Source organism: Fusarium odoratissimum (genome assembly GCF_000260195.1).
Source record: "Fusarium odoratissimum NRRL 54006 unplaced genomic scaffold supercont1.26, whole genome shotgun sequence".
Lineage (NCBI taxonomy): Eukaryota > Fungi > Ascomycota > Sordariomycetes > Hypocreales > Nectriaceae > Fusarium > Fusarium odoratissimum.
Window position 1 is genome coordinate 31,995 of NW_022158710.1, and position 22,147 is coordinate 54,141.

The 22,147-nt window shown below is 49.0% G+C and overlaps 9 protein-coding genes across 12 annotated transcripts; 4 read left to right on the forward strand and 5 right to left on the reverse strand.

Annotated features, from left to right (window-relative positions):
• Nucleotides 1–289: 289 nt before the first annotated feature.
• FOIG_12281 (uncharacterized protein) lies at nucleotides 290–1,724 on the forward strand. The gene has a single exon (XM_031213173.1). It carries the CDS (start codon nucleotides 460–462, stop codon nucleotides 1,588–1,590), a length of 1,131 nt encoding a protein of 376 aa, XP_031056918.1. The 5' UTR covers nucleotides 290–459; the 3' UTR covers nucleotides 1,591–1,724.
• A 764-nt stretch (nucleotides 1,725–2,488) lies between these two features.
• FOIG_12282 (uncharacterized protein) lies at nucleotides 2,489–4,047 on the forward strand. The gene has a single exon (XM_031213174.1). It carries the CDS (start codon nucleotides 2,512–2,514, stop codon nucleotides 3,724–3,726), a length of 1,215 nt encoding a protein of 404 aa, XP_031056919.1. The 5' UTR covers nucleotides 2,489–2,511; the 3' UTR covers nucleotides 3,727–4,047.
• A 419-nt stretch (nucleotides 4,048–4,466) lies between these two features.
• On the forward strand, nucleotides 4,467–6,297 carry FOIG_12283 (catalase; the record flags this gene model as incomplete). The annotated part of the gene is made up of 3 exons (XM_031213175.1): nucleotides 4,467–4,910; nucleotides 4,958–5,051; nucleotides 5,099–6,297. The coding sequence occupies 3 exons, from the start codon at nucleotides 4,467–4,469 to the stop codon at nucleotides 6,295–6,297; spliced, it is 1,737 nt and encodes a 578-aa protein (XP_031056920.1).
• Nucleotides 6,298–6,418: 121 nt separating this feature from the next.
• Nucleotides 6,419–6,766, reverse strand: FOIG_12284 (uncharacterized protein; the record flags this gene model as incomplete). The annotated part of the gene is made up of 1 exon (XM_031213176.1): nucleotides 6,419–6,766. One exon carries the CDS (start codon nucleotides 6,764–6,766, stop codon nucleotides 6,419–6,421), a length of 348 nt encoding a protein of 115 aa, XP_031056921.1.
• Nucleotides 6,767–7,104: 338 nt separating this feature from the next.
• On the reverse strand, nucleotides 7,105–8,301 carry FOIG_12285 (branched-chain amino acid aminotransferase; the record flags this gene model as incomplete). Its single annotated transcript, XM_031213177.1, has 2 exons — nucleotides 7,105–8,177; nucleotides 8,232–8,301. 2 exons carry the CDS (start codon nucleotides 8,299–8,301, stop codon nucleotides 7,105–7,107), a joined length of 1,143 nt encoding a protein of 380 aa, XP_031056922.1.
• A 324-nt stretch (nucleotides 8,302–8,625) lies between these two features.
• Nucleotides 8,626–13,124, reverse strand: FOIG_12286 (trehalose 6-phosphate synthase). 3 transcript variants are annotated; one of them, XM_031213179.1, is made up of 4 exons: nucleotides 12,939–13,123; nucleotides 11,933–12,523; nucleotides 9,119–11,823; nucleotides 8,654–9,064 (listed from the first exon to the last, which is right to left on the reverse strand). In XM_031213179.1, exons 2-4 carry the CDS (start codon nucleotides 11,953–11,955, stop codon nucleotides 9,021–9,023), a joined length of 2,772 nt encoding a protein of 923 aa, XP_031056924.1. In that variant the 5' UTR covers nucleotides 11,956–12,523; nucleotides 12,939–13,123; the 3' UTR covers nucleotides 8,654–9,020. The 3 variants fall into 3 exon arrangements, with proteins under 3 accessions (XP_031056923.1, XP_031056924.1, XP_031056925.1); XM_031213180.1 differs by lacking the exon at nucleotides 12,939–13,123 and adding an exon at nucleotides 12,740–12,825 and having other exon boundaries at nucleotides 8,655–9,064; XM_031213178.1 differs by having other exon boundaries at nucleotides 8,626–9,064; nucleotides 11,933–13,124.
• A 2,677-nt stretch (nucleotides 13,125–15,801) lies between these two features.
• Nucleotides 15,802–17,647, reverse strand: FOIG_12287 (uncharacterized protein). Of its 2 annotated transcripts, XM_031213181.1 has the most exons (3): nucleotides 17,352–17,647; nucleotides 16,236–17,305; nucleotides 15,802–16,187 (listed from the first exon to the last, which is right to left on the reverse strand). In XM_031213181.1, the coding sequence occupies exons 1-3, from the start codon at nucleotides 17,574–17,576 to the stop codon at nucleotides 15,935–15,937; spliced, it is 1,548 nt and encodes a 515-aa protein (XP_031056926.1). In that variant the 5' UTR covers nucleotides 17,577–17,647; the 3' UTR covers nucleotides 15,802–15,934. The 2 variants fall into 2 exon arrangements, with proteins under 2 accessions (XP_031056926.1, XP_031056927.1); XM_031213182.1 differs by lacking the exon at nucleotides 15,802–16,187 and having other exon boundaries at nucleotides 16,190–17,305.
• Nucleotides 17,648–17,716: 69 nt separating this feature from the next.
• On the reverse strand, nucleotides 17,717–19,203 carry FOIG_12288 (uncharacterized protein). The gene has a single exon (XM_031213183.1). It carries the CDS (start codon nucleotides 19,081–19,083, stop codon nucleotides 17,992–17,994), a length of 1,092 nt encoding a protein of 363 aa, XP_031056928.1. The 5' UTR covers nucleotides 19,084–19,203; the 3' UTR covers nucleotides 17,717–17,991.
• A 1,112-nt stretch (nucleotides 19,204–20,315) lies between these two features.
• Nucleotides 20,316–21,686, forward strand: FOIG_12289 (uncharacterized protein; the record flags this gene model as incomplete). The annotated part of the gene is made up of 2 exons (XM_031213184.1): nucleotides 20,316–20,816; nucleotides 20,868–21,686. 2 exons carry the CDS (start codon nucleotides 20,316–20,318, stop codon nucleotides 21,684–21,686), a joined length of 1,320 nt encoding a protein of 439 aa, XP_031056929.1.
• Between the last annotated feature and the right edge of the window lie 461 nt (nucleotides 21,687–22,147).

Here is a 22,147-nt window from a genome sequence, read left to right on the forward strand (position 1 = left end):
TAATTAGTTAATTGATCATGATATCCGGTTCTTGGTGTTTTGGTCGGGGTGGCCGGTCTGTGGGGGTGGCCAGTCTTTGGGTGACGGACGTTAGCGCAAACTTTACCTCTCTCCCAATGCCATGGGATCAGCCCTGTCGAGTAACGAATTCGCACGAGATCAGCACGGGACCTGACTCGTCTTTTCGATTCCGATTCGTAAGAGTTTGCGATGAGGCCTAGGTTCTTACAGTAGTCTATACGGCACAGGCTCCGTGCTCAGACCGTTTTGTTCCCATTTATTACGTAGCGGTCAAAGAAGCTTGTAAGACTAATAAGCTGTAGGGTTTTAAGACATGGGAAACTTGGATGATGCATGTTGAAAAGTCTTATTTGTCTCCTTTCTCATTCTATATCTCCCCATGTTCTCCTCTCAGAAGTAAATGGTCTACCATTCCTTTACGGAGAATAGCTCACAGCCATGGCCGACAACGGCTTTGGATCAGGCCTCGAAGGCATATCCCAGACCACAATAACCGTCGTTCTCGTCTTCCTCGCCATATCGCTCTACAACGTCATTGAGCTCAACTTCATCATCTTTGGGACCTTCAAGCGTCACTCCGGTCTCTACTTCTGGTCATTCCTCGTTTCAACATGGGGAATCGCCGTGTACTGCTGTGGTTTCTTCATTAAATACTACGCCTCTTCAGCTCTGGGGTATCTCGCCTCGACGTTCATCTCAGTAGGATGGGTAGCCATGGTGTCGGGCCAGTCGCTCGTGCTTTGGTCAAGACTACATCTTGTTCTGAGGAATAGATTCAGGTTGAAGGCGGTGTTGTACATGATCATCATTAATGGCGTTCTTATGCATGGAGCTGTTATTCCTATGATCTATGGCTCTTTTTCACCAAATACAGATATGTGGAAACAGCCATACTCCATTATGGAGAAGATCCAAGTCACCGTCTTCTTCATACAAGAGATTATCATTTCATGCTTCTACATCTACGAAACAGTCAAGATGATGCGTCTGGAACGCACAATGGGAAACAAGCGCGGAAGCCGACGTCTAATGAACCATCTCGTCTACGTCAACATCCTCATCATTCTTCTCGACATCACCATCCTAGGCCTTGAGTACGCCGATCAATACCAGTACCAAACATCATACAAAGCCTTTGTGTACAGCACAAAACTCAAGCTAGAGTTCACTATTCTCAACCGTCTCGTTGAGATGACTACGGGCAACAAGGATGCTAGCTCTGGGCCTCGGAGTCACACCGCTGGTACAACGACAGGAAACAAGACGAATATCGCTCTTGATACCTTCATCAGCAATACTGTTGACAAGCCCCCCGGTGATATATCGTATAGAGCTTATGTCATGGGTGGTGATGAACGACAGGCTCCTCGACAAACACCTAGGGATGATGAGGTTGTCATGACTACAGAGGTCATCGTTCAACGGGAAGAGCGAGAAGATGATGGTATGAGTATGGGCGGAAAGTCATCCGCTGAATCTACGATTGGGACGTCAAAGGGGCATCACTATGAAAGTGAGGGATTGTCGAAATCTTCGTCAGAATTGCATCTAGCGACGCGAGGCTTTTAATCAGAACAAGGACATTACGACAACTTCAACACAATATTTTCTCCATATACACATTGTTATATATACCCGGTATCTAAAAACCACAACACTACATATTTCTTATAACAAATACATACTTCAATCTTCAGCATAACATTCTATGACTGTCTTCATCTTCAAGGCAATGAGTAATGGCGGCAGCCTTCATTCCAAGCCACTTACCCGCTGCCGGGATTCGGCGTTGGAAGTTTGTGTCAGCCAAACTCTTTTCAGTCAAGTTTTGCACTAACCCTCGCGGTACTTATTTCCGTGGAGAATTGCGAACATGGGAATCTGAAGTTTGGCGGTGCCATGACTCTTGGACTGCGACGTTGTAGCTTTGGCTAGTCGGGGAATTTCGTAGAGGTTGGAGCATGGATACGTGGTGCTATTTTAGAAGGCGGCCAACTTTATTATTGTTGCTATGCTCAGGGGTCAGGTACATAAGTGTTAGAGAAGGCAGCTGGGGGAGTTTATGAGGAACTCAGATGGTGAAGAGCATCCGATGGTTTCTGGCTCAGTAGATGCTCAGATTGAAGCCATTGTTTCGCGCTTGTTCAGTGCAATTGAGGCTATGATTACCTTGTTCGCCTTGAGTAGAACGGTATCCTACATGACGGAACATATTCGTGGGGACAATTCTTTGTCTGGCTTGAGGCTCTCATTGTTTAGTCTGAACAGTGAGCTTCACACAACAGCACAACATGTAAGTGAACTCAGTAACCGTTCATGGGAGCATTATCCTACACAACATCAAAATCAAGCAATACATGAACATCAAAGAAGCAGCTTCTCTCATAAATAGGTATTTGAAGCCCCAAATGCATCTCTCAAGCTCATTCATCACCATCCTCACCACCACAGCGCCATTCAGATATTTCCCCCCAATATCTGATAGCAAACATGCCTTCCTACCAAAACATCACCTTCGGAGTCGAGCTGGAACTCATGACCCCCTTACCCGACTCCTACCGCATGTGGCGCTTCATCTCCCCCTCAGCAGCATCCCGTTTCAACATGGCAGACCTCCTCGCAAAGCGAACCTCCCTCCCCATCGCAGCGCAATGCTGTCATCCTCCAGATGACAGATGCACTATTTGCGCTACGGTCCCCAAGGACAACCAATTCAGCGGTGACTGCGTACTGCAATTCCCAGAGATACTGTCTTGTGGAGAAATCGTCTCGGAGCGTTGTTTTATATTCAAGACTGAGTTTCTTGAACTCGATCATCCGTTGAGTAAAGAGCGAATGTGGGATGATGTGGAGATAACGACTCCTGTTTTTCACTCCGGTGAGTTGGACTCTGGACTTGCTACTGTGAACACTGCTCTAACGAACCTTAGACAACTGGATCTTCAAATTTCTGCTGATGATTCATGCGGGATGCATGTCCACGTTGGTGTTGAAACAGGCATGACCATTCTTCTCGCCCAAAAGATCGCCACCCTCGTTATCCTTCTCGAGAACACTCTTCTTCTCCGTCTCGTCGCGCCTCCACGCTGGAAAAGTGGTTTCTCAATGCCAGTCTGCGAAAACTCATCTTTAGCAATGGACATGGACCTTCACAAGTCCCTCGAAGACCCTACCACACTCAATCAGCATGTTCCTTGTATGGATACTATGAAACCAGGCAAGTGGAACAACTGGTATCCCCAGCACATTTACAAGATGCTCTACGGCGTATGGGGCAGCACTATCCTCGCTGATCTCAGTCTGCGCCTCAAAAAAGCACGTGTCCATCGGTGCGGCTTCGCAATGTCTTTGCGAGATCACAATGTAAGTGTTTCAGACCGTGGAGAGAATCTTGAAGGGTCTCCTACGACTGTGGAGTTTAGATACTCGCAGATGACGTTCGATCACGAGCTTTTGAGGAACTGGACCGAGATTCTGGCGAGGATTGTTGTCATTGCACAGGCCGATGCGGAGAAGTTTAAGAGCTGCGTTGGGAAGATTATCAACATCAATGGAAGGGATGATAAGGATGTTTGGAAGGGTTTGATGATGGATGTTCTTGGGCTTGGACATCGTGTTCCGCAGTGGGAGGAGCAGTTGAAGCGTTTTGAGAAGGGTGAGTATGTTTCTCATCTTGATGAACAGCTTCTACTTAAGTCTATTTGATTGCTAACCTGCAGCGTGAGCCGGGTTTGTCTTTTACAGCTGGCTGTTGATTTGGGAATTCAGGTAAGTCAAAGGTAAGTCAACTAACAAACAGGTGGTGGTTTACGGAATTTAAGAATATGGGTGAGAGAAAATTAATAATAGAAATGCAATTCTTTCGCATATTTACAATTCACATCGTCAATTGAGATAAAATGAAGTCTCATCAAGGGGTACAGGGTACGTTGACGACATCACGATCTTAGAATGTAACCCACCCACGAGCCTAAGATCTCAGATCTAGCTTGGCAAATGTTTGACAGATAAAATATCCATAAAAACATCTTCAACAAATCCTTCGACCCAATTTTCTCATGATATTCCCTATCTCCCTATAAACCCTCACTTATCACTGTCCACATCCCGAGATGTCAGTATAAATCGTCGATGGTTGACGTGGCTGTCGTGATGTCATGTCTCAAAGCAGGGCATCATGAACATCTAGATAAGCCAATCATCGTGATTTGAATGGTAATCGACACTTTTCGATCCCTTGATGCTCAAGCCTTGTTCACCGCGTCATAGACAGAATTTACCAATTACGAAGACCGGATCCCGATGGGAGGCTGGATGTATGACAGGATGAACTATCCGGGGAAATGTGGCTTGTATATAAGAGTGACCTCCATCGTGAACCACCACAGTGAAGCCCTATGACTTAGTCACCTTGAAGATATAGAAGTTCACGATAATCAGTCAAAATGGCGCCTTCAGCAACAGACACCTCCTTCGCAGCCCACGTAGCAAGCCAATTCCAATCCTACGAAACAGACCGTCAAGCCTCATCCAAAGAAACCCTCTACACCACCTCCAACGGCGTCCCCATCGCCCATCCCTACGAAACCCAACGAGCCGGTGAAAACGGGCCCCTTCTCCTACAAGACTTCCACCTGATCGATCTCCTTTCACACTTTGACCGCGAGCGTATTCCCGAGCGTGTTGTTCACGCAAAGGGAAGTGGTGCGCATGGTTATTTTGAGTGTACGGACCCGCTGGATGATTTGTGCCTGGCGGATATCCTGTCGGAGAAGGGGAAGAGATGTTCTGTTAGTATGAGGTTTTCGACGGTTGGGGGTGAGTCGGGATCGCATGATATGGCGAGAGATCCTAGGGGATTCTCGGTCAAGATGAGGACTGATGAGGGTGTAAGTGAACTCGTTGTGATGTTGAGGTGAGATGCTGATTTGTGCAGAACTGGGATATGGTCTTCAACAACACGCCTGTTTTCTTTTTGAGAGATCCCGCCAAGTTCCCTCACTTTATTCACACCCAGAAGCGAGACCCAAGTAAGTTTTGATCTTCTCTAGAATTGATCGCATGGCTAACAGATAAGGTACTCATCTCACTCATGCCGACGATTCATTCATGTTCTGGGACTACCTCTCCCAGAACCCCGAGTCAATCCACCAAGTCATGATCCTAATGGGTGACAGGGGGATTCCGAAGAATTACAGACAAATGCATGGTTATAGCGGCCATACTTTCAAGCTCATTAACAAGGCTGGTGAATGGGTTTACTGTCAAATCCACCTCAAGTCCATGCAGGGTGTCGACTTTGTCACCCAGGAAGAGTCAGCTGACTACTCCCCTGATCACTCGCAAAAGGATTTGTATGAAGCTATCCAGAATGGAGACTATCCTAAATGGACTCTTGAGCTTCAGACCATGACTGCCAAGGAAGCTGAGGAGTTGTGGGAGAAGCAAAAGATCAACGTCTTTGACCTCACGCATGTCTGGCCTCAGAAGCAATTCCCTCGCCGCAAGGTCGGAGAGTTCACACTCAACGAGAACGCAATCAACTACTTTGCGGAAGTTGAGCAGATTGCTTTCAATCCTTCTCATCTTCCTCCCGGTGTCGAGCCATCGGCCGATCCTGTTCTTCAATCCCGGTTGTTCTCTTATCCGGATACCCATCGCCATCGTCTCGGCGTAAATTACCAGCAATTGCCTGTCAACGCAACACGCACAGGTTATCAATTCGGTAACTTCCAGCGTGACGGCCAAATGGCATTCTATAACCAGGGCGCACGACCGAATTATCTTTCCTCCATTGATCCTATCAAATTCCGCTCCCGCGCTGTGGATCTAGATAAGACCCATGGACATTTCACTGGGGAAGCTATCACATTCCTCACCGAAATCCGACCAGAGGACTTCAACGCCCCTCGCGCACTTTGGCGAAACGTATTTGATGAGCCTGCGCGAGAGAGGTTCATCAACAATGTGACCGGCAAGATGAAGCTGTGTAAGCAGGAGGAGCCGCTGAAGCGACAGATTGCCATCTTCCGTGAGGTTGATCCTGAGATTGCGGAGAGATTGGAGAAGTCAACCGGTATCAAAGGATACGATGGAATTTCTAACATGGCATTTAATGGCACGCACAATGGTATGACTTCTGATGGGAAGAACAAGCTTGCGAATGGAATTGAGGACAAGAATAAGAGTCCTGCTGCACGCCAAGGTGCGCCTGGTTCTGGGGCCCATGGCAGTTTGGTGACAAACGGAAAGTCAAACGGTATAAATGGACATTAGATAGTTTTCAATAACGTCAATATCATCCTCCCTCAACAAATCTCATCCCAAATCCATCCTCCGTGCCCTCCGTATCCTCCTCCGTCTTCCGCTCCGAACCTCCTCCGTGTGGGGCCGTCTTCTACTTCCCCTCCTCCTTCCCCTCCGCCCTAGGAGCCTGCCAACTACAGCTCGGCGGCGCACACGTCTCGGCACACTTGACACAAGCCAGCTCACTCTTCCTGAAGCTCCCCTTGATGATCCTCTTGTCGTCAAACGCATATCTCGGACAGTGCATCGTGGGGCCCGCGTTCCGCCCAAACAGCCGTCGCTGGTAGTCGCACGCCGAACCCAGGTCGTCCACCGCGTAGAACATGTCGATGTAGTGGAAGGCCTCGCCGCCGATGATGGCGCGGCCGCGGGTCATTTGGGGGCACTCGGGGCCTTTGGCGCAGCAGCATACCATGCGTTGGAAGGAGTATGTGCACATTCTGTTCTGTATCAACAGTGAGGAGATTTGTCGGAGTGGAGTGGTTTTGGTAGAGAGGGATTAAGGGGGAGATTCACGGCTTGTATTTCAAGGTTGGATGGTTGTATATATGAGAATTGCCGGGCCCGTTACACCTCCTCCGGCTCCGCAAACCCCAAAGGGTGGTCTGTTTGTCCAACCTCCGTTGTACCATGCGGCGAGCCGTAACCAGCGACGGGGGTCGCGGGACAAAGTGCAAACACGGTCCTTGGGAACTCGAGATAGACGAGACGGGTCAGTATCGCGAGTGCGACTAACACGGTAACCATTTCCTCTCATTCATATTCTTCATAGATAAGTTAATCCATCTGATCAACGGTTGTAGCATCACCGTTTCGTCCCCCGGGCGCACCAGCAATCTCCTTATCCTTCTCACCAACAGGATATCTCCACCCAAAAGAATCCTCAGCCCGTCCAAGCTGAATATCCTTCAGATGCGTGAGCAACTTCTCAAACAGCGGCCCAGGCTCTTCACTCCCGTCCTTGATATACGTAACAACATCCTCCCCTCCACCAACACGTCGCGTAATACTCCTAATCGGCACCAGCGCCGCCGCAGTACCCGCCGCGAAAACCTCTGTAAACTCCTTGAGCTCCTCATACTTGATCGCCCTCTTCGCCACGGTCCATCCGTAGCTGCGCGCTAGCTCCTGGATGCTATCGCTCGTGACACTCTCGATAACGCACTTGGAGTCCGGTACCGCGAGGGTGACTTGTCCCCCGTTGTCCTTGACACCGATGAAGCCGCTCGTGCTAAACTCGTCAATCTCTTCGTGGCGCACACTGTCCAGGTGCAGCGTGATACCGTAGCCCTCGTCACGCGCCTTATCGCTCCATCGAAGCACAGGAGCGTAGTTGCCACCAACCTTTGCATTACCCGTGCCATTCGGCGCCGCACGATCAAAGTCCTCAAGAATAAGTGCTTTAACAGGATGAGCGCCGTGGTAAACACCCGTAGGAATGACAAACACCGCGAAGATATACTCATCTGGCGGTGAAAGACCCAGCTGAGCGCTCGATCCATACAACTGTGGTCGAATATACAGCGCAGCGCCAGTGTCGTGAGGAGGAACATATTCAGCGTTTAAAGCGACAGCAGCACGAACGGCATCGAGGAACAGCTCGTCGGGGACATGGGGCATTGACACGACTTCCGCAGAGTGTTGAAGACGTTTTGCGTTGCGGTTGGGTCGGAAGATGGTGATTGCCTCGTCGTTGGGAGTTCGGAAGGCCTTGAGACCTTCGTAGGCTTGTTGGCCGTAGTTGAGAGCTGGCGCCATGCCGTGAATGCGCATGAAGGGGTCGGCGACGAAGTGAAGAGGGGTCCATTTTCCTGTGCTTCGACTGTATGTTGATTCAATATGACCATTGACTGCAATTGTCAATACAATAGCTTCAAGGGTAGTCAATTGAGTAGGGAGCTAACCTTCGCGGACCTTGAAGCCCACGTTGGACCAGTCAATGGTATTGACAGGAGGAGGAGGAAAAGCAGTCATGATTGCGATACAAAGAAGCACTACAGCCAAAAAAAAAGTCAACGTCCAATTCAGCCTCTTTTATAACCTCAAGCCACTTACATTTATAAGCTCTCAGTAAGTCGTAGTAAGAACGAGAAGATGCTTTGGCAATCCCGCTGACTCCCAATAAGAATTATTTGGGCCGATGTCGCAAGGCGCGGGGTGCTCTGCGGCAGTTTATTTTTGGCTGTTTTCAGGGCGCATAATTCGCTGCTGAGCAGCTGGATTTCGCCAGTGTGATGTCATGCATGGGCGGGAACACGGTTGGAACGGGAATTAACGTTTTGTTGAGAGTCAAGGGATGTCGGAAACGGCGGGAGGCGTATAGCAATTGGGATGGATGAAGTTATATCCTTCTATTCATTTTCTATATCTTCTGTATGATAGCAGACTCGCTTTAATCAGTCCAGATGAAACATGCAAAGAAATACGAATGAGAGTAGAGTGTGTAAGAAACCATTTACTCGCGAGAGTCCCTAATAATGAAACCATTCCTCATTGTAGCCCATACCCATCATAACGACTCTAACGACTCTAACAAAAAAACTGTAAAACGAAACTCATATAGAACTACTCTTTTGGTGTCGTCGAGTTACTAGACGTGACGATCGTTTTAATTCCCCTGCGCCCGCTGACCCAACGCCAACGGCACAAAGACAAATGCAATAACACGCAATAATGCCACAATAAGCCTGTAGTCAGGAGTCAAGAGAAGCGAGACGCTGGAGACAAGAGAGGACGCCTGAAAAAAGTTAGTATACTGCTCAACATGGATCTGTCGGAAAGGGAAACGTACCACTGACACCCTGCGTAAGGGTGGCTGTTGCTTCGGTGTTGCGGTTACCAAGACTGACGGTGACGACGTTCTGTACTGATCCGTCGTCTTGAAGTCTGTTTGCCCACTTAAAGACCTTCTCATCCTCTCGTCCATCGCCGATGACCATCAAAAAGTCAACGGGTGTCTTGTGCTCTTGTGTAGAGCTCATCTCCGTCTTCAGAGTCTCAAACACCTGCCTGGCAGCGGTTCGCTTAGTCCAATCTATAGGCTCAACAGCGATGCACCCGTCCAGGGCAATAGCATGGACGCGCTGAGACTCGCAGGCATCATTGACGTGACTGGCGCAATCTGAAGCCTGTCGTGAAGCGGACTCATAGTCCTCCGCGCTCTTGTAGTGGAAAATCAGACTGCAGCGACGCTCCTCGATCTCAGCACCAGGGGTTCGCTCGAGGTAGTATGTCATGATAGGCCGCACTGACTCCTTCCAATCCTTGACGTGTTCGAGATCAGCCATCTCAGTCCACGAATCGCTGCCATGGACCTTGAGAAAGCATCCATTCTCAGCAATCAGGCCCAGGTTAGGAACTCGGCGAAAGACTCTATCAAGCTCCTCAGGTCGTCGGCCAGACATGACGTAGACAGTGTTGCGCTCGTCAAGGAGCAGGTCGTTCAATACATCAAGTGTTCGCTGGGGGCTGATGGGAATGATCTGGTTGACAGGGCCCCAAGCTACCAACGTACCCTCATAGTCAATGATAAAAAGTCGACGCTCCGCCTTCAGGTATTTGTTAGATAGGGCGGGAATCGACAATCGAGGAACCGATGTCTGATCGCGCTTGTGCTGCTCCTCATACACAATATCCAGGCGACCAAGAAACTCGGTGAACCAATGAGAGCCGGTGTGGCCGTTGACACGTTTGTATAGATTCTCCCATCGTCTATCCTTCTCTTCCTCGCCCATTTCCAAAGCCTGCTTGATAGCATCGGCGCACTGTCGGTAATCCCAAGGGTTCACAGCAAGTTCATTCTTGGCGAAGAGGGAAGAAGTTCCGGTGAATTCGGAGAGAATCAGAGAACCGTGCTTCTTCTCCGGCAAAAGCTTTCCATCTTGGCAGAAAAGATACTCGTGGGATGTCAAGTTCATACCCTCACGTTGACTGGTAATCATGAGCGCATCGGCAATGGTCAACAGAGCAAGGTACTGAGCATAGTCAATATCTTGCTTGAGGTATACCACTGGCTGATAAGCCAGGTTGGCCCACGATGAGTTGACTCTGGTCACAATGTCGCTAACGGTGGCCTCGAGATCACTCTTTTCGTTGGATGAAAGGGCGACTTGGATGAGAACAGCGTTCTCGCGCCACTGAGGATTCTTGTTAAGGAAGAGTTCGTAAGAAAGAAGCTTCTGACGAACACCACGGACGTGATCAAGCTTGTCACGAGCAACAATGAGCTTCTTGCCCTTGTATCGCTCCTGCAGAACCTGTAGCCACTTTGCAACATCTGGGGCGTCAAGATGCTCACGAAGACTGACAGGATCGATACCAATGGCAAGGTGAATGACATCGACAAATCGATCTTCAAGCTGAAGACCATCCGGTGTAGCCTCAGCACTCAAGATACGACTGCAAGTCTGGAGGAAATGACGTCCGTACTCGTGAATTTGGAAGCCAACAAGGTTGGCACCGAGCATACCCTCTAGAAGCTCTTTCCTGACAGCCAAGCATCTGAAGACCTCAGAAGAAGGGAAAGCGACGTGTAAGAAGAAGCCAATCTTGGCCTCAGGGAGCTTCTTGCGGACCATTCCAGGAACAAGAAGCAGATGGTAATCGTGGATCCAGATGACATCACCTCGCTTCCAGTTCTTGACAATCTGGTCGGCAAAGGCCTGGTTAACGTTGACGTAGTACTTCCACGAGTGGTCCTCGTAGGCTTTGCTCTTGGGGTTGTCGGGGATCTGGTAATGGAAGACAGGCCACAGGATGTGCTTGCAGAAATGAGCATAGTGACCATCAAAATCCTTATCGGAACAAAAGACAGTCAACATGTTATGTTCGTTCGCTAGAACAGCCTCAATGTCCTCTTTCTGCTGTGTGCCTTCAAGGGCATCAGTGGGCATACCAAGAGTGCCAACCCAGGTAATATCGTCAATCTTGCCATCGCGAGCAGCGGCATCAGCAGCATTGCGAAGACCACCATTGCCCTGGTCGGCATTAACAACCATCCAGCCGGCTGAGGCAAAGACTCGATCGTGGCTGTCGCTTCTAACTAGAGATCTCGGTTGAAGAACTCCCTGACGACCAAGTTCACGGGCCTTTTGCATTGTTCGATTGTTCTCGGAGAGGGAAGCGGAGGGAGGAGGAGAGCTGGCGCGAGACTTCGGCTGGTTGGCGCGGCTGCCCCAGGTCTTTGCATGCTCAATGCTGGAGCTAGCGCCATGAGGAAATTGTATTCTGAATCCATCTTCGTTCGCGAACAAATTGGAATCAGTCTCTTCGGTCGGTGTATGAGGAGGCGTTATATCCTCTTTCTGGAAAAGACTCGGTTGGCGAGCTAGAGGCGCAGGTCGACCACCGGTTGGAGCAGCAGGTTTGGGCTTGGGAGGAAGAGTAGCAGCTTTTGTAGGCTTGGGGTTTGAGGATCCGGACAATGAAGCTCGAGTTGGATCGGCGCCGAGAGGAGGTGTACCGGGGAGGGTGAAGTGAATTGTCTTGGGGAGGAAGCTATCGTCATGTTAGTGCTCGTCATTTTTCGCCAAGGTTTGGTGGGCTTTTAACGATGGAGGGGCTAGAGCGGGGAAGCAACAAAAAATCATCGAGGGAGGCAACATACAGAGAACACACAAAGACCGTCATTTTGGCTGAAGTTTTGTGTGAGAATTGCTCAAGAAGCTAATTTGTTGGTGTAGAGTTCTTGTCCTTGTAGTTCGAGTCTTGGTTGATGTGAAAGGTTAACGAGAATCAAGTTGGTCGAGATACTATTGAATTCTCTCGTATGACGACTTCATGTGGATGTAGAACTGGAAATACGAGTGGCAGAGGAATCGAGTTTTGTTGAGGGATGTAGCTTGTCACAGGCAAAACGCCTCTTTGTCGCAGATGCGCTCAGCTGTAAGATCGAGCCGAAAGTGGCGAATGGCACCGCAAATGGTTGAATGCGCACGGCAGAAAGAAGGGAATCTGCAACGTTGATAAATGAAACCAAAAAGACCAAATGTAATTTGGACGAGAAAATCTCCGATATGGCCGCTGTTGCTCCGTGTCGTGAGATTCGTCAGGTGGTTATACTGTTGCACGGTTGATCAAGCTTGGATAGCTCCGAGATCGTTGCTTAAACAGCTCCTTTTTTTTTTCTGTTGCCGGGGGTTGATCGACAATTAATAAAGGAATTTGTTTGAGAGGTATTTTCCAGTAAAGGATCAACCTATAAAGTAGCCCTGTCAGTTTCGAAATGGTCTGGACTGGAGTGCGGTTGTCTGGATGAATTGGATGGGTGCATAGACAGACAGGGAATGTGAGGAAATGCAGCCAGTAAAGTAGAGCGCTCACTCTGACGTAATGATTGCTCTACAACCTTTAGGCTGCTGAAATGGGTATTGACAAGGGCAGTTTTTAAGCCTCAAGTGAGAACCGTTGGTACCTGATAAATAAAAGGAAATCGTCTGCTCAAGTGGAGAATTATAGTATGAGCATCATGTGAACAGAGAAGCGGACAATTTTTTGGGCTGTGATGAAGGGCCGATTCAAAGTGTGCTATGATAGAATACTGCAGTTGACAGAAACAAGAAAGGAGACTCAAAAGAGGCGGTTCAACAAAAAATAGGAAACGTCCAACGCACAGAAAGAAATCAATCGTGACGTAGTTTGTGAGAAAAGCAATCGGGATCAGTTGTTGAGGATCTTGAGACAGGAGAGTTTGGTCCGTGATCCACGAAGAACCAAGTTCGGGTCAGGTTTAAAAGTTGATAGCTTGGAACAAGGTGGAATATTCATGTCCAATTGAGGAGGGGTGTGGTGTAAGACAGCCAAACCAAGAGGGGCATCAATCGGTATAAGAACCTGGTCTTTTCTTTTCTTTCTATGTAGTTAGCACCTAATCTGAAGCTTTTCCTCTCTGAGCTTTTGATTCTTTCTCGTGATGAGACAAAAAAAAATAACGCCAGTAACGAAACAAGTCAAGATAAATCGGAGCGTGGACCGATGCACAAAGAAAGACAACGTGTGTGGAGTTTTCAGGCCCCACGATAGCCTGTCATTGTTTGTTTAGGCGGAGCTTTACAGAGCGGGTAGGCTAAACGCGGGTCGAGAAGCAGAAAAAACAAGGATGATGTATGGATGATGAGACAGAGTCAACAGCGAGGCCCGGTAATGTTTCTGTTTGGCTGATATGATAGAGAGTCAAAAGTGACATGATAATTCGGCACTTGGGTAAGAAACCTCGTGCATAAGGCGATGTAAAAACACTGATTGACTGTGCCTGGATGTGTTGATCAATGGGGAAGGAGATGTACATGGAAATAACCAGGTGTCATTGGTCTACGAATGGAGAAAATGCCTCCGGTTGATGTGAGGTGGTGGTGATGCTGTGTTGGTGGGAGGCTATTAACCAATCTCTCGGGCCTGTAGGTTGGTTACCTGTAGGTGCACAGTTACCCCAATGGCTGGGACATTAGGCGGCCTCTCAAATCGACACGCCCTCTTGTATTTCGTCGATCATGCACTTCACATGCCTGATGAATGATAGCTTGTTTGGTAACTATCTTATACTCAGGCATTTGGAGTTGAACCACGGTATGATCGTGACCAGGGCTTAGCGAGAGAAAGGTATAGAACATTGACTGCTGTATGAGATTATTCTATAAAGGTTTCGTAGTCCGAACATGAATGACGCTGTCTAAACTCGGGTCCATGCACCATGCTCTACGCAACGCCGGCTATTCTTGACATTTACGCATTCATGATATCCATGGTAACCATCACCGTCTGAACTACGCCTGAAACAACCACCACCATCTCACCAACCGCGCCAAGCCAAACTTATCTCTTCATCTTTCCCTCATCTGCCTCACTCCATGCACTTCACTCAAAAGATCATCTTGCACCCTTGTCCAAAAACTGGCTGCACCGGCCCGTCTGCCATACCACGCCGTCTTACACGGGCCGTTTCTACTTCCCGTCTTCGCATCAGACTGACTGAATTTGCCGCATTATATTAAAAATCCTGAGATTAAAAACCGCATGGACCATGCGATTGGAGAGATGCATGCGGTTGGTGGCGTGCATCTGAGATGGGATGCGTGTGCAACTTGCAGGATATGGCGATATGCGCATTGTTTTCATCGGACAGCTTCCATCTCATACCAAGCCCGGGTGTTCCGTCCTTGGATAACGAGTCACGGTTTAAGGTCTGTAGATACTAACAAACAGTAAACTTTCTCTCTAGAAGATCGTCAGGGGACCCTTTCCTATTCTCGATATTGCTTCTCAACTTGGCTGCACCCCGCAGCTTCTCCGTGGTGGAGTAATTCCTGTGCCTCTTCACGTCTTGGTCCAACCCGAGACTGTGCCTCGGGGCAATGGACAAGAATAATTGAGTAAGTAATTGGGGTAATGACGGTCCGTGTCACATGGAAATCACTATCCTCTGATATGATCATGTCTACAGTGCATGCAACATGCACGCATCTACTCCAACTTTCCAAGCACCGGATTCCCGTAACATCACACAATGCGGCAGCAGGGATATTCGGCTTTCACCTGAGCCCACAGCCGGCCGGAGTACCGGGGGCCCGCAACGGGACCGGACAACTGCGTTTTTTTTCTTCTGCGTGTAAGCGCTTGCAACACCTCATTCAAGAGCACACTGGCCTCTCTACCTGAGTGAGTACTACTGTACTTGTGTTTTGATGTTAGCCATATTCTGAATTCCCCGCATCTCTTTGGGCTGCTCGCTGCCCGATGCTTTCCGGGGTCATATCATCCACTCACGATCGGCGGGGAAACCTCGTGGTGTCGATGGCAGGCTGTAAGTTTGCAAGGCGCTTGACTTTTCGAGAAAAAAAGGAAACATCACTTGGAGATGCAACGCCGGTCCGGGTCCGATATGATCCGCTTAGGATGGCTGGGCATCCAAGCCCGATTCGAAGACATGCAGGATGAGGCTTTCTACGTGATCGAGATGAGATGTTAGAGCCAACTTCAAAGATAATTCTAGATATTTCGCTTCCAAGTTTAGCTATGAACTTTGCTTCGGGAATTCGGGATAAAGTAAATTTAGCTTCGACATGGGTTGCTTACCCCACAGCACCAACACCACTTTCTAGACAGTTCCAACATATCGCGAGCTTCACTCCAGCCCGCTCTCCTCATTACCAACTCATCTAGTCTTCATACGTGTTTCCAACAGAACTATAGTAACATCAGGTAAAAAGAGGCCCATCTGCATTCAAGCGGACCTATCAACTTGACTGTCTTGAAAAGCCGCAACTGGATCGAGGGTGTTCAGTTCCTTGTGGGACTGCATCTTGGATCACAGTCTAGAAGCTCTCCTCAACTCCCGTGCATGCATGATCTGTTACGAGGCCCCTGCTTGACAAAAGAAACGAGACTGGAACATTGTCAAGTGTTGCGTGAGATTCGGAAGTCTCCCGTGCTGAGCGCCGCGTATGCGCCTACAGATCTCATTGTGAAAGATAAGCCAAGCCCGTTTTCTACGCATCACCTACAATAGTATCATCCCAGACATCCATTCAGTGACATGCACGGCACAGCAAACTTATGAATCACTTCAGGGGTATCTTGACTTGTAACAGTAACAAACACCATTTTCGGGATTCTAATTCCGCCACAGCCGAACGGCCTTGTCTTTACCACCGCTGCCAACCCTCTTTCCATCTGGTGCCCAATCCACCGCGTACACTTCGTCCTGGTGGCCGGGCAGATCCACGGCGAGTTTGTGAGAGGCCATTGACCACACCTTGAGTGTTGTGTCCTTAGATGCTGTTACGAGAAGGCGGGAGTCTGCTGAGAAGGCGCATTGGTAGACGGGAGCTACGTGGCCGCGGAGAGTGTTGATAAATTTGCCGTCCCTGTGATTGTTAGTATGTGAGAACGGGAGGGGAGTTTCGGAGGCTTACCTTGCACTCCAGAGCTTGGTGTGGTTATCCCAGCCTGCACTGGCAATGAGAGATCCATCTGGTGAGAAAGTGACATGGTTCACTTGCTTCTGATGTCCCAACATACGCGCAACAGGCTTTGTGCTCTGAGCTGGATCCCAGAGATACATAGTGAAATCATCACTAGCAGTAACCAACCGCTCAGCGATTCTCCCCTGAAACTTGGCAGCCTTCTCAAACCTCTCCTTGGCCTTACTTCTCCTTCCCTCCTCCGTATCAGGAACAGGTGTATGGTCGTAGAACCCAGTCCTCAAGACAAAATCTGTTGAGAGCGCAAGATGATTCACCCAGTGGACGTGAGATGACAAGGTGTGCACAAGGGTTCCCTTCTCAGCATTCCATACTCGGACCGTCTTGTCGTGACTGGCGCTGTATACGAGACCCTCGCCTCCCCAGCGCACACAGCTTACACTGCTCTTGTGGCCGGATAGGACATGCTCGGTCTTTCCTGTGTTGACAACCCATATCCGGACTGTTGCATCTTTGCTTGCACTGGCTAACCGAGGTGTACCGTCTCTCCAGAGATGATAAGGCTCCCAGACGATATTGGTCACCCACTTCGAATGTCCTGTCCAGGGGTTTCCAACAGCCTTTCCAGTTTCAGGGTCCCAAAGTCGAACCGACTTATCCATACTTCCAGTAGCGAGACGTGCACCATCGGGAGACCAAGCAACTGCCAACACCCACCCACCATGGCCGGAGAGTGTGTACTTGGGTGTTCCAGTATCAGTATCCCATATCCGCGCTGTCTTATCTCCAGAACCTGTCGCTAGTCGATTACTGTTCTTGGGGCTGAATTGAGCTGCGAGAATTGCTTCGCCATGGCCGGGGATCTTATGGGACATGCGCGTTACGGGCTGGACCTTGAAGACAGCCTGTGGCTCGGCGCTAAGTGTGACAGTAGTTTCGAAGGGGTTCTCGATGCCATGGTTGCGGAGAAGCTGGAGGAGATCGGTAGGGTATTGGTCCACAATGATATCGGTATCTGGGATGTGAATTCGGAATCGATATGGGAGAAATTCCTCTTTTTCCTGGGCAAGTCAGCAAAGCTCAACACACCCACACTAGGCGACAAACCCTAGCAAGTAAAGTATTCAAAAGAAGCGACAGGTTCTTTTCTGAAGCATCCGCAAGAGGAACTTCAATCACATCTGCCATCTGCTTTCCATCTCCATCCAAGAACCTCGCCTTGAACGAGCCAGCAGGCCCAGAAGCAATCGCTGTAACATCTTGTTGAATCTGAGAGCGCTCAAGCTCTTCTCTCTTCTGCCGTTTCGACGGCGGGGGTACAATTGTCGCCATTTTGGTTATTTATCTTGATGCTTCACAAAGTCTGGATATTTTCAAAAGCGGGATGGTGGGGCAGATTTTTGGCAAAATCTTTAGAAATTTTGGCGGTGAGGAGCTGCAGTGCCTTGATCTGAGTGACAAAAAGGTTGAGTATAAGCTCGGGTGGCTGTTTTAATGAGTTAATTTTGGCATCCCTATATAAGGTCCATTACTCTCCAGGGGCCAGGCCCATTCTACCTAAATCTCTACTAACAATTTTGGCACACACCCCCACATCAATCCGTTAACGACATGCCCTGCCAGGCCTGTCTTTTTTTAAAAAGAAGTTCAAGAAAAAAAAAACTACACGCAATACTGATCATTCTACGGAGTACAATGCTGATCATTTTACAAAGGCTCCTGATTCCCAAACGCCGTATTCTCCTTGCTATTGAGTTTGTTGTCCACCTTGAGAAGTCCGCCCGCGCATCCTCTTATTAGCCGGAGCCACGTAATGCTGAAACTGCGGCATATCCATCGTTGGCACCGCAATTGCGGCCTGCTGAGGGTTCTGCGGGAGATACAGCTGTGATTGCATCATGGCTTGGGCCTGAGCTTGAGCCTGCGCCTGCGCTTGTGCTTGGGCCTGTGCTTGGGCCTGTACTTGGGCTTGGGTGGTTTGTTGAGGCAGTTGTTGTTGTTGGATGTGCTGATGCATTTGCTGCTGCTGTTGTTGCTGCTGCTGATGGTTCTGCTCCACCACTTGCTGACGACGCTGTCGGGCCCGCTGCTTCTGCACGGAGGATTGCCTCTTTGTCTCTTCAATTTGTCGATGGCGCTTGTCTTGAGCTTCTTGCCTCTTTTGTCGTTGCAGATCCTCATTCTGAACAGCATAGATGGCTGCAACGCGGAGCTGAAGATGCGATAGCTGCGCAACACGATCCGGATGCGACATCTTGCGATACTCGCTCTTGAATTGATGGAAAGTCTCGCCGGTCAGACGAAGAACTGCGTTGGAGACACCCGCGACCTGGATTGCAGCTTGAGTCTCCTGATCAGGTTGTGGCCCTTCGTCTTGCCAAGGCGTCAGGAGCGGCGTCGCAGCCGGATCCAAACTATGCTCACCTTCCAGGTCGTCCATCATATTCGTCTCGTCCTCGCTCGCAGCTTCGGGCGTCGGTGGTTCGGGTGTGCCGGGCTCGTGGTTATGCTGATCGCACGTAATTGTCAGTACCCATCCCCCCATAGTCTTCCGATGAACCGCCTTTGCTTTCCAAGGACAGTCCGTCTTCTTTGTCGTCGTCTTGTGTTTTGTCGCCATGCATCGATACGGCCTCCCGCCGCGATCGCAGACAAGATCGCATCGTACTATGTCGTTCCCCGGGACGTCGGCACCACCCACTTTGCCTCGATGGGATCTAGCCTTGACAATCTTGTAGCCTTCCTTTTCCATGCCGTCGCTGAGTTGTTTGAAAAGGTCTTCATAGCTGTTGTAGATGCCCGAATGGGGCACTTGGACGGTCTCGAGAATGCCAAACATGTCGCCGGATTCAAGAACGCGATCAACGCGTTTGGAGCTCAACGATGTGTGGATTTGGTGGTTGACCGGTGTCAGGCGTGGCCACGCGTAAGGCAGCGGGGACGTTGAGGAATTTCCGTGCGGCAAATTCTCGGCTGTTTTGGGGACTTCCGCTGTCGCTCCCTGCTCGTGTAACATGAGACGACCCCTTGGATGATAACTTCCATGCATCCTGCCATGTATGATATCTTGTCTCTACTGTTTTGTTAACGTTGGGCATGAAACACCCAATTACCAAGTTGGGAACTCACCCATTACTGACCTTTATTTTCCCGAACCTTGGTTGAGCCGCAACGTGCACTGTATTCTGGGCCCAGGCAGTATCTAAGGCATTCAGGTTTCAAAAGTTCACATGCGCCATGTCTTTCCTTTATTTCTTGCTTTATTTCTAGCTTTATTTCTTGCAACGTAGCCAAAAGAAATCATGATGCATCATTACAAGTCGAAAGATTTAATTTCAGATGGCTTTTGGTTTTTTTTGTGAGAATTGAGTTAGTGGTGAAGCTTATATGAGGAGGGCACCAATGCCAGCTCATACTCACGATGCTTTCATTGCTGCGATCTGGTATCATATTTATTTGACCGAAAGACCGAATCTATGAGTACCTTCGGGGCAGCCTCCGGCATTTGAACTGCTCTTGGTGTATCTGTCCTGACTTCTCGGTAGCCGCCTCAGCTCGTTCGGCAATCAGTCTCCAGGAACCACGGGCCCGAGTGTTATTTATCTCCAGGGTATCTTCTGTTTATCATGATATTTGCTATCTAGTCCCATTGGCTGATACTAATATATCCAATGATAGCAGATCAATTTCTTTGATACGGATAAAGGTGATAAAGTGAGTGGACTGAAGTGTCAAGCTAGGTCCGGGTAACAATTATCCAATCTGCCCCGGATTCTAAACACCCACTACCCCAGATTATTCCTGATCTTTAGAATGCTAGCTCGCATCTATCATTGCTAGCTTAAATTCTACATGATAGCAAGATATGATCAGCCCATCCACGAGCGGGGGAAGTGGTCGGGTAACAGTTAACCAGCTTCACATTGTCAGGTACAGGGTATATTGATAAGAGGCTGGTATAGAGGAATTGTTATATAAACTGACAAGAGTCTCTTCATCTGGAGAGAAATTTGTTCGTGATACATACCTACTCAGTATTCTCTTAATTACACTTTCCAGTACTTGTAAACAATGGTTGACTTCAAACTTTCTCCCTCTCAACTCGAAGCCCGACGACATGCTCAGGCCTTCGCAAACACTGTCCTCACCAAAGCCTCAGCAGAGTACAGCACCCAGAAAGACCAGCTCTCTCGCTTTCAAGCTACCAGACCCTTTTATAGGGAGGCTGTTCGTCATGGCTTGATCAAAGCTCAAGTTCCCATTCCTCTTGGTGGAACTATGGAGAGTCTAGTTCACGAGAGCATTTTCCTTGAGGAGCTCTTTGCAGTTGAGCCAGCTACTTCAATCACTATCGTTGCTACTGCACTTGGTCTGATGCCCGTGATTCTTTGCGATTCACCTTCCCTGCAGGAGAAGTTCTTGAAGCCTTTTATTTCCGGCGAGGGTGAACCTCTGGCCAGTTTGATGCACTCTGAGCCCAATGGAACGGCGAATTGGCTACAGAAGGGCGGACCAGGTCTTCAGACGACAGCTAGAAAGGTTGGAAATGAGTGGATCATCAATGGTGAAAAGGTTTGTACACTTCATCCCCAAACACTCAAGGATATACTCACACATGCTTAGCTCTGGCCCTCCAACAGTGGTGGCTGGGACTATAAAGGGGCTGATCTTGCATGCGTTGTCTGCAGAGTCTCAGACGATCCATCCAAGCCCCAAGATCCCAACGTCGATCCAGCAACCCAGATTGCTGTGCTATTGGTAACTCGAGAGACCATCGCCAATAACAAGAAGGACGCCTATCAGATCCTGGGTGAACCTGAACTTGCAGGCCATATCACCACCTCTGGTCCTCACACTCGCTTCACCGAGTTCCGTGTTCCTCATGAGAACCTTCTTTGCACCCCTGGTCTCAAAGCTCAAGGTCTAGTCGAGACAGCCTTTGCCATGTCAGCTGCTCTTGTTGGCGCCATGGCGATAGGAACTGCCCGCGCTGCATTCGAAGAAGCTCTCGCCTTTGCCAAATCCGATACTCGCGGTGGCTCCAAGCATATCATCGAGCATCAGAGTGTAGCTGATAAGCTCATCGACTGCAAGATTCGTCTTGAGACTAGTCGTCTTCTAGTGTGGAAGGCAGTGACCACCCTTGAGGATGAGGCTCTTGAATGGAAGGTCAAGCTCGAGATGGCTATGCAAACCAAGATCTACACTACCGATGTTGCTGTTGAGTGTGTCATCGATGCTATGAAGGCTGTTGGCATGAAGTCATATGCAAAGGACATGTCTTTCCCTAGGTTGTTGAATGAGGTTATGTGCTATCCGTTGTTTGATGGAGGAAATATTGGTCTGAGACGACGACAGATGCAGCGTGTTATGGCTTTGGAGGACTATGAACCCTGGGCAGCTACTTATGGATCTTCCAAGGTTGATAAATCTCGCCTGTGATGGTGTCCAATTAATCATACATAAGAATCTGAAAGCAAGTTTAATGTAGTCCTGTTCCTTACGGAAGCCATCATAGTTTTCTAGATGACGTTACCGATCGAAGTGCTGCTTTTATAAGTTATTAAAAACTCATCTAAACTGATTTATAGAGCTATCGAAGTGCTCTTTGTCTCATCCCATATGTCGTAAAGCTATCACTAGGCGTTGAACCGACACTCCTCGCGTTATCGGCCACAGGGTACATGTAGCGGCCAGTCTGGATGCGTATAGGCCATTCGGCCTTTTTGATCGCCCAGACTACTCTACTCTAATCATCCTTGTCTGATCTCATGTCCTGTACCAAAGTAAGGTGCCATAGGTGGCTATCAATATCACCACCACCACCACCACCATGAACCCATGTTGCGAAAGAGTTTTGCTACCATCTGATTCTTTGACGTGCATACCAAAGGCCGAGGTGT

Coding starts and splice junctions, on each gene's coding strand:
- FOIG_12288 (XM_031213183.1), bottom strand. CDS start 19,083: ATGTTTGGCATTCTCGAGACCGTCCAAGTGCCCCATTCGGGCATCTAC.
- FOIG_12282 (XM_031213174.1), top strand. CDS start 2,512: ATGCCTTCCTACCAAAACATCACCTTCGGAGTCGAGCTGGAACTCATG.
- FOIG_12287 (XM_031213181.1), bottom strand. CDS start 17,576: ATGGCGACAATTGTACCCCCGCCGTCGAAACGGCAGAAGAGAGAAGAG. Junction 17,306..17,351: donor TGAATACTTTACTTGCTAGG/GTTTGTCGCCTA, acceptor TGACTTGCCCAG/GAAAAAGAGGAATTTCTCCC. Junction 16,188..16,235: donor ACCAAGCTCTGGAGTGCAAG/GTAAGCCTCCGA, acceptor TAACAATCACAG/GGACGGCAAATTTATCAACA.
- FOIG_12281 (XM_031213173.1), top strand. CDS start 460: ATGGCCGACAACGGCTTTGGATCAGGCCTCGAAGGCATATCCCAGACC.
- FOIG_12286 (XM_031213178.1), bottom strand. CDS start 11,955: ATGACGGTCTTTGTGTGTTCTCT. Junction 11,824..11,932: donor ACGGTCTTTGTGTGTTCTCT/GTATGTTGCCTC, acceptor ACATGACGATAG/CTTCCTCCCCAAGACAATTC. Junction 9,065..9,118: donor CCTTACGCAGGGTGTCAGTG/GTACGTTTCCCT, acceptor AACTTTTTTCAG/GCGTCCTCTCTTGTCTCCAG.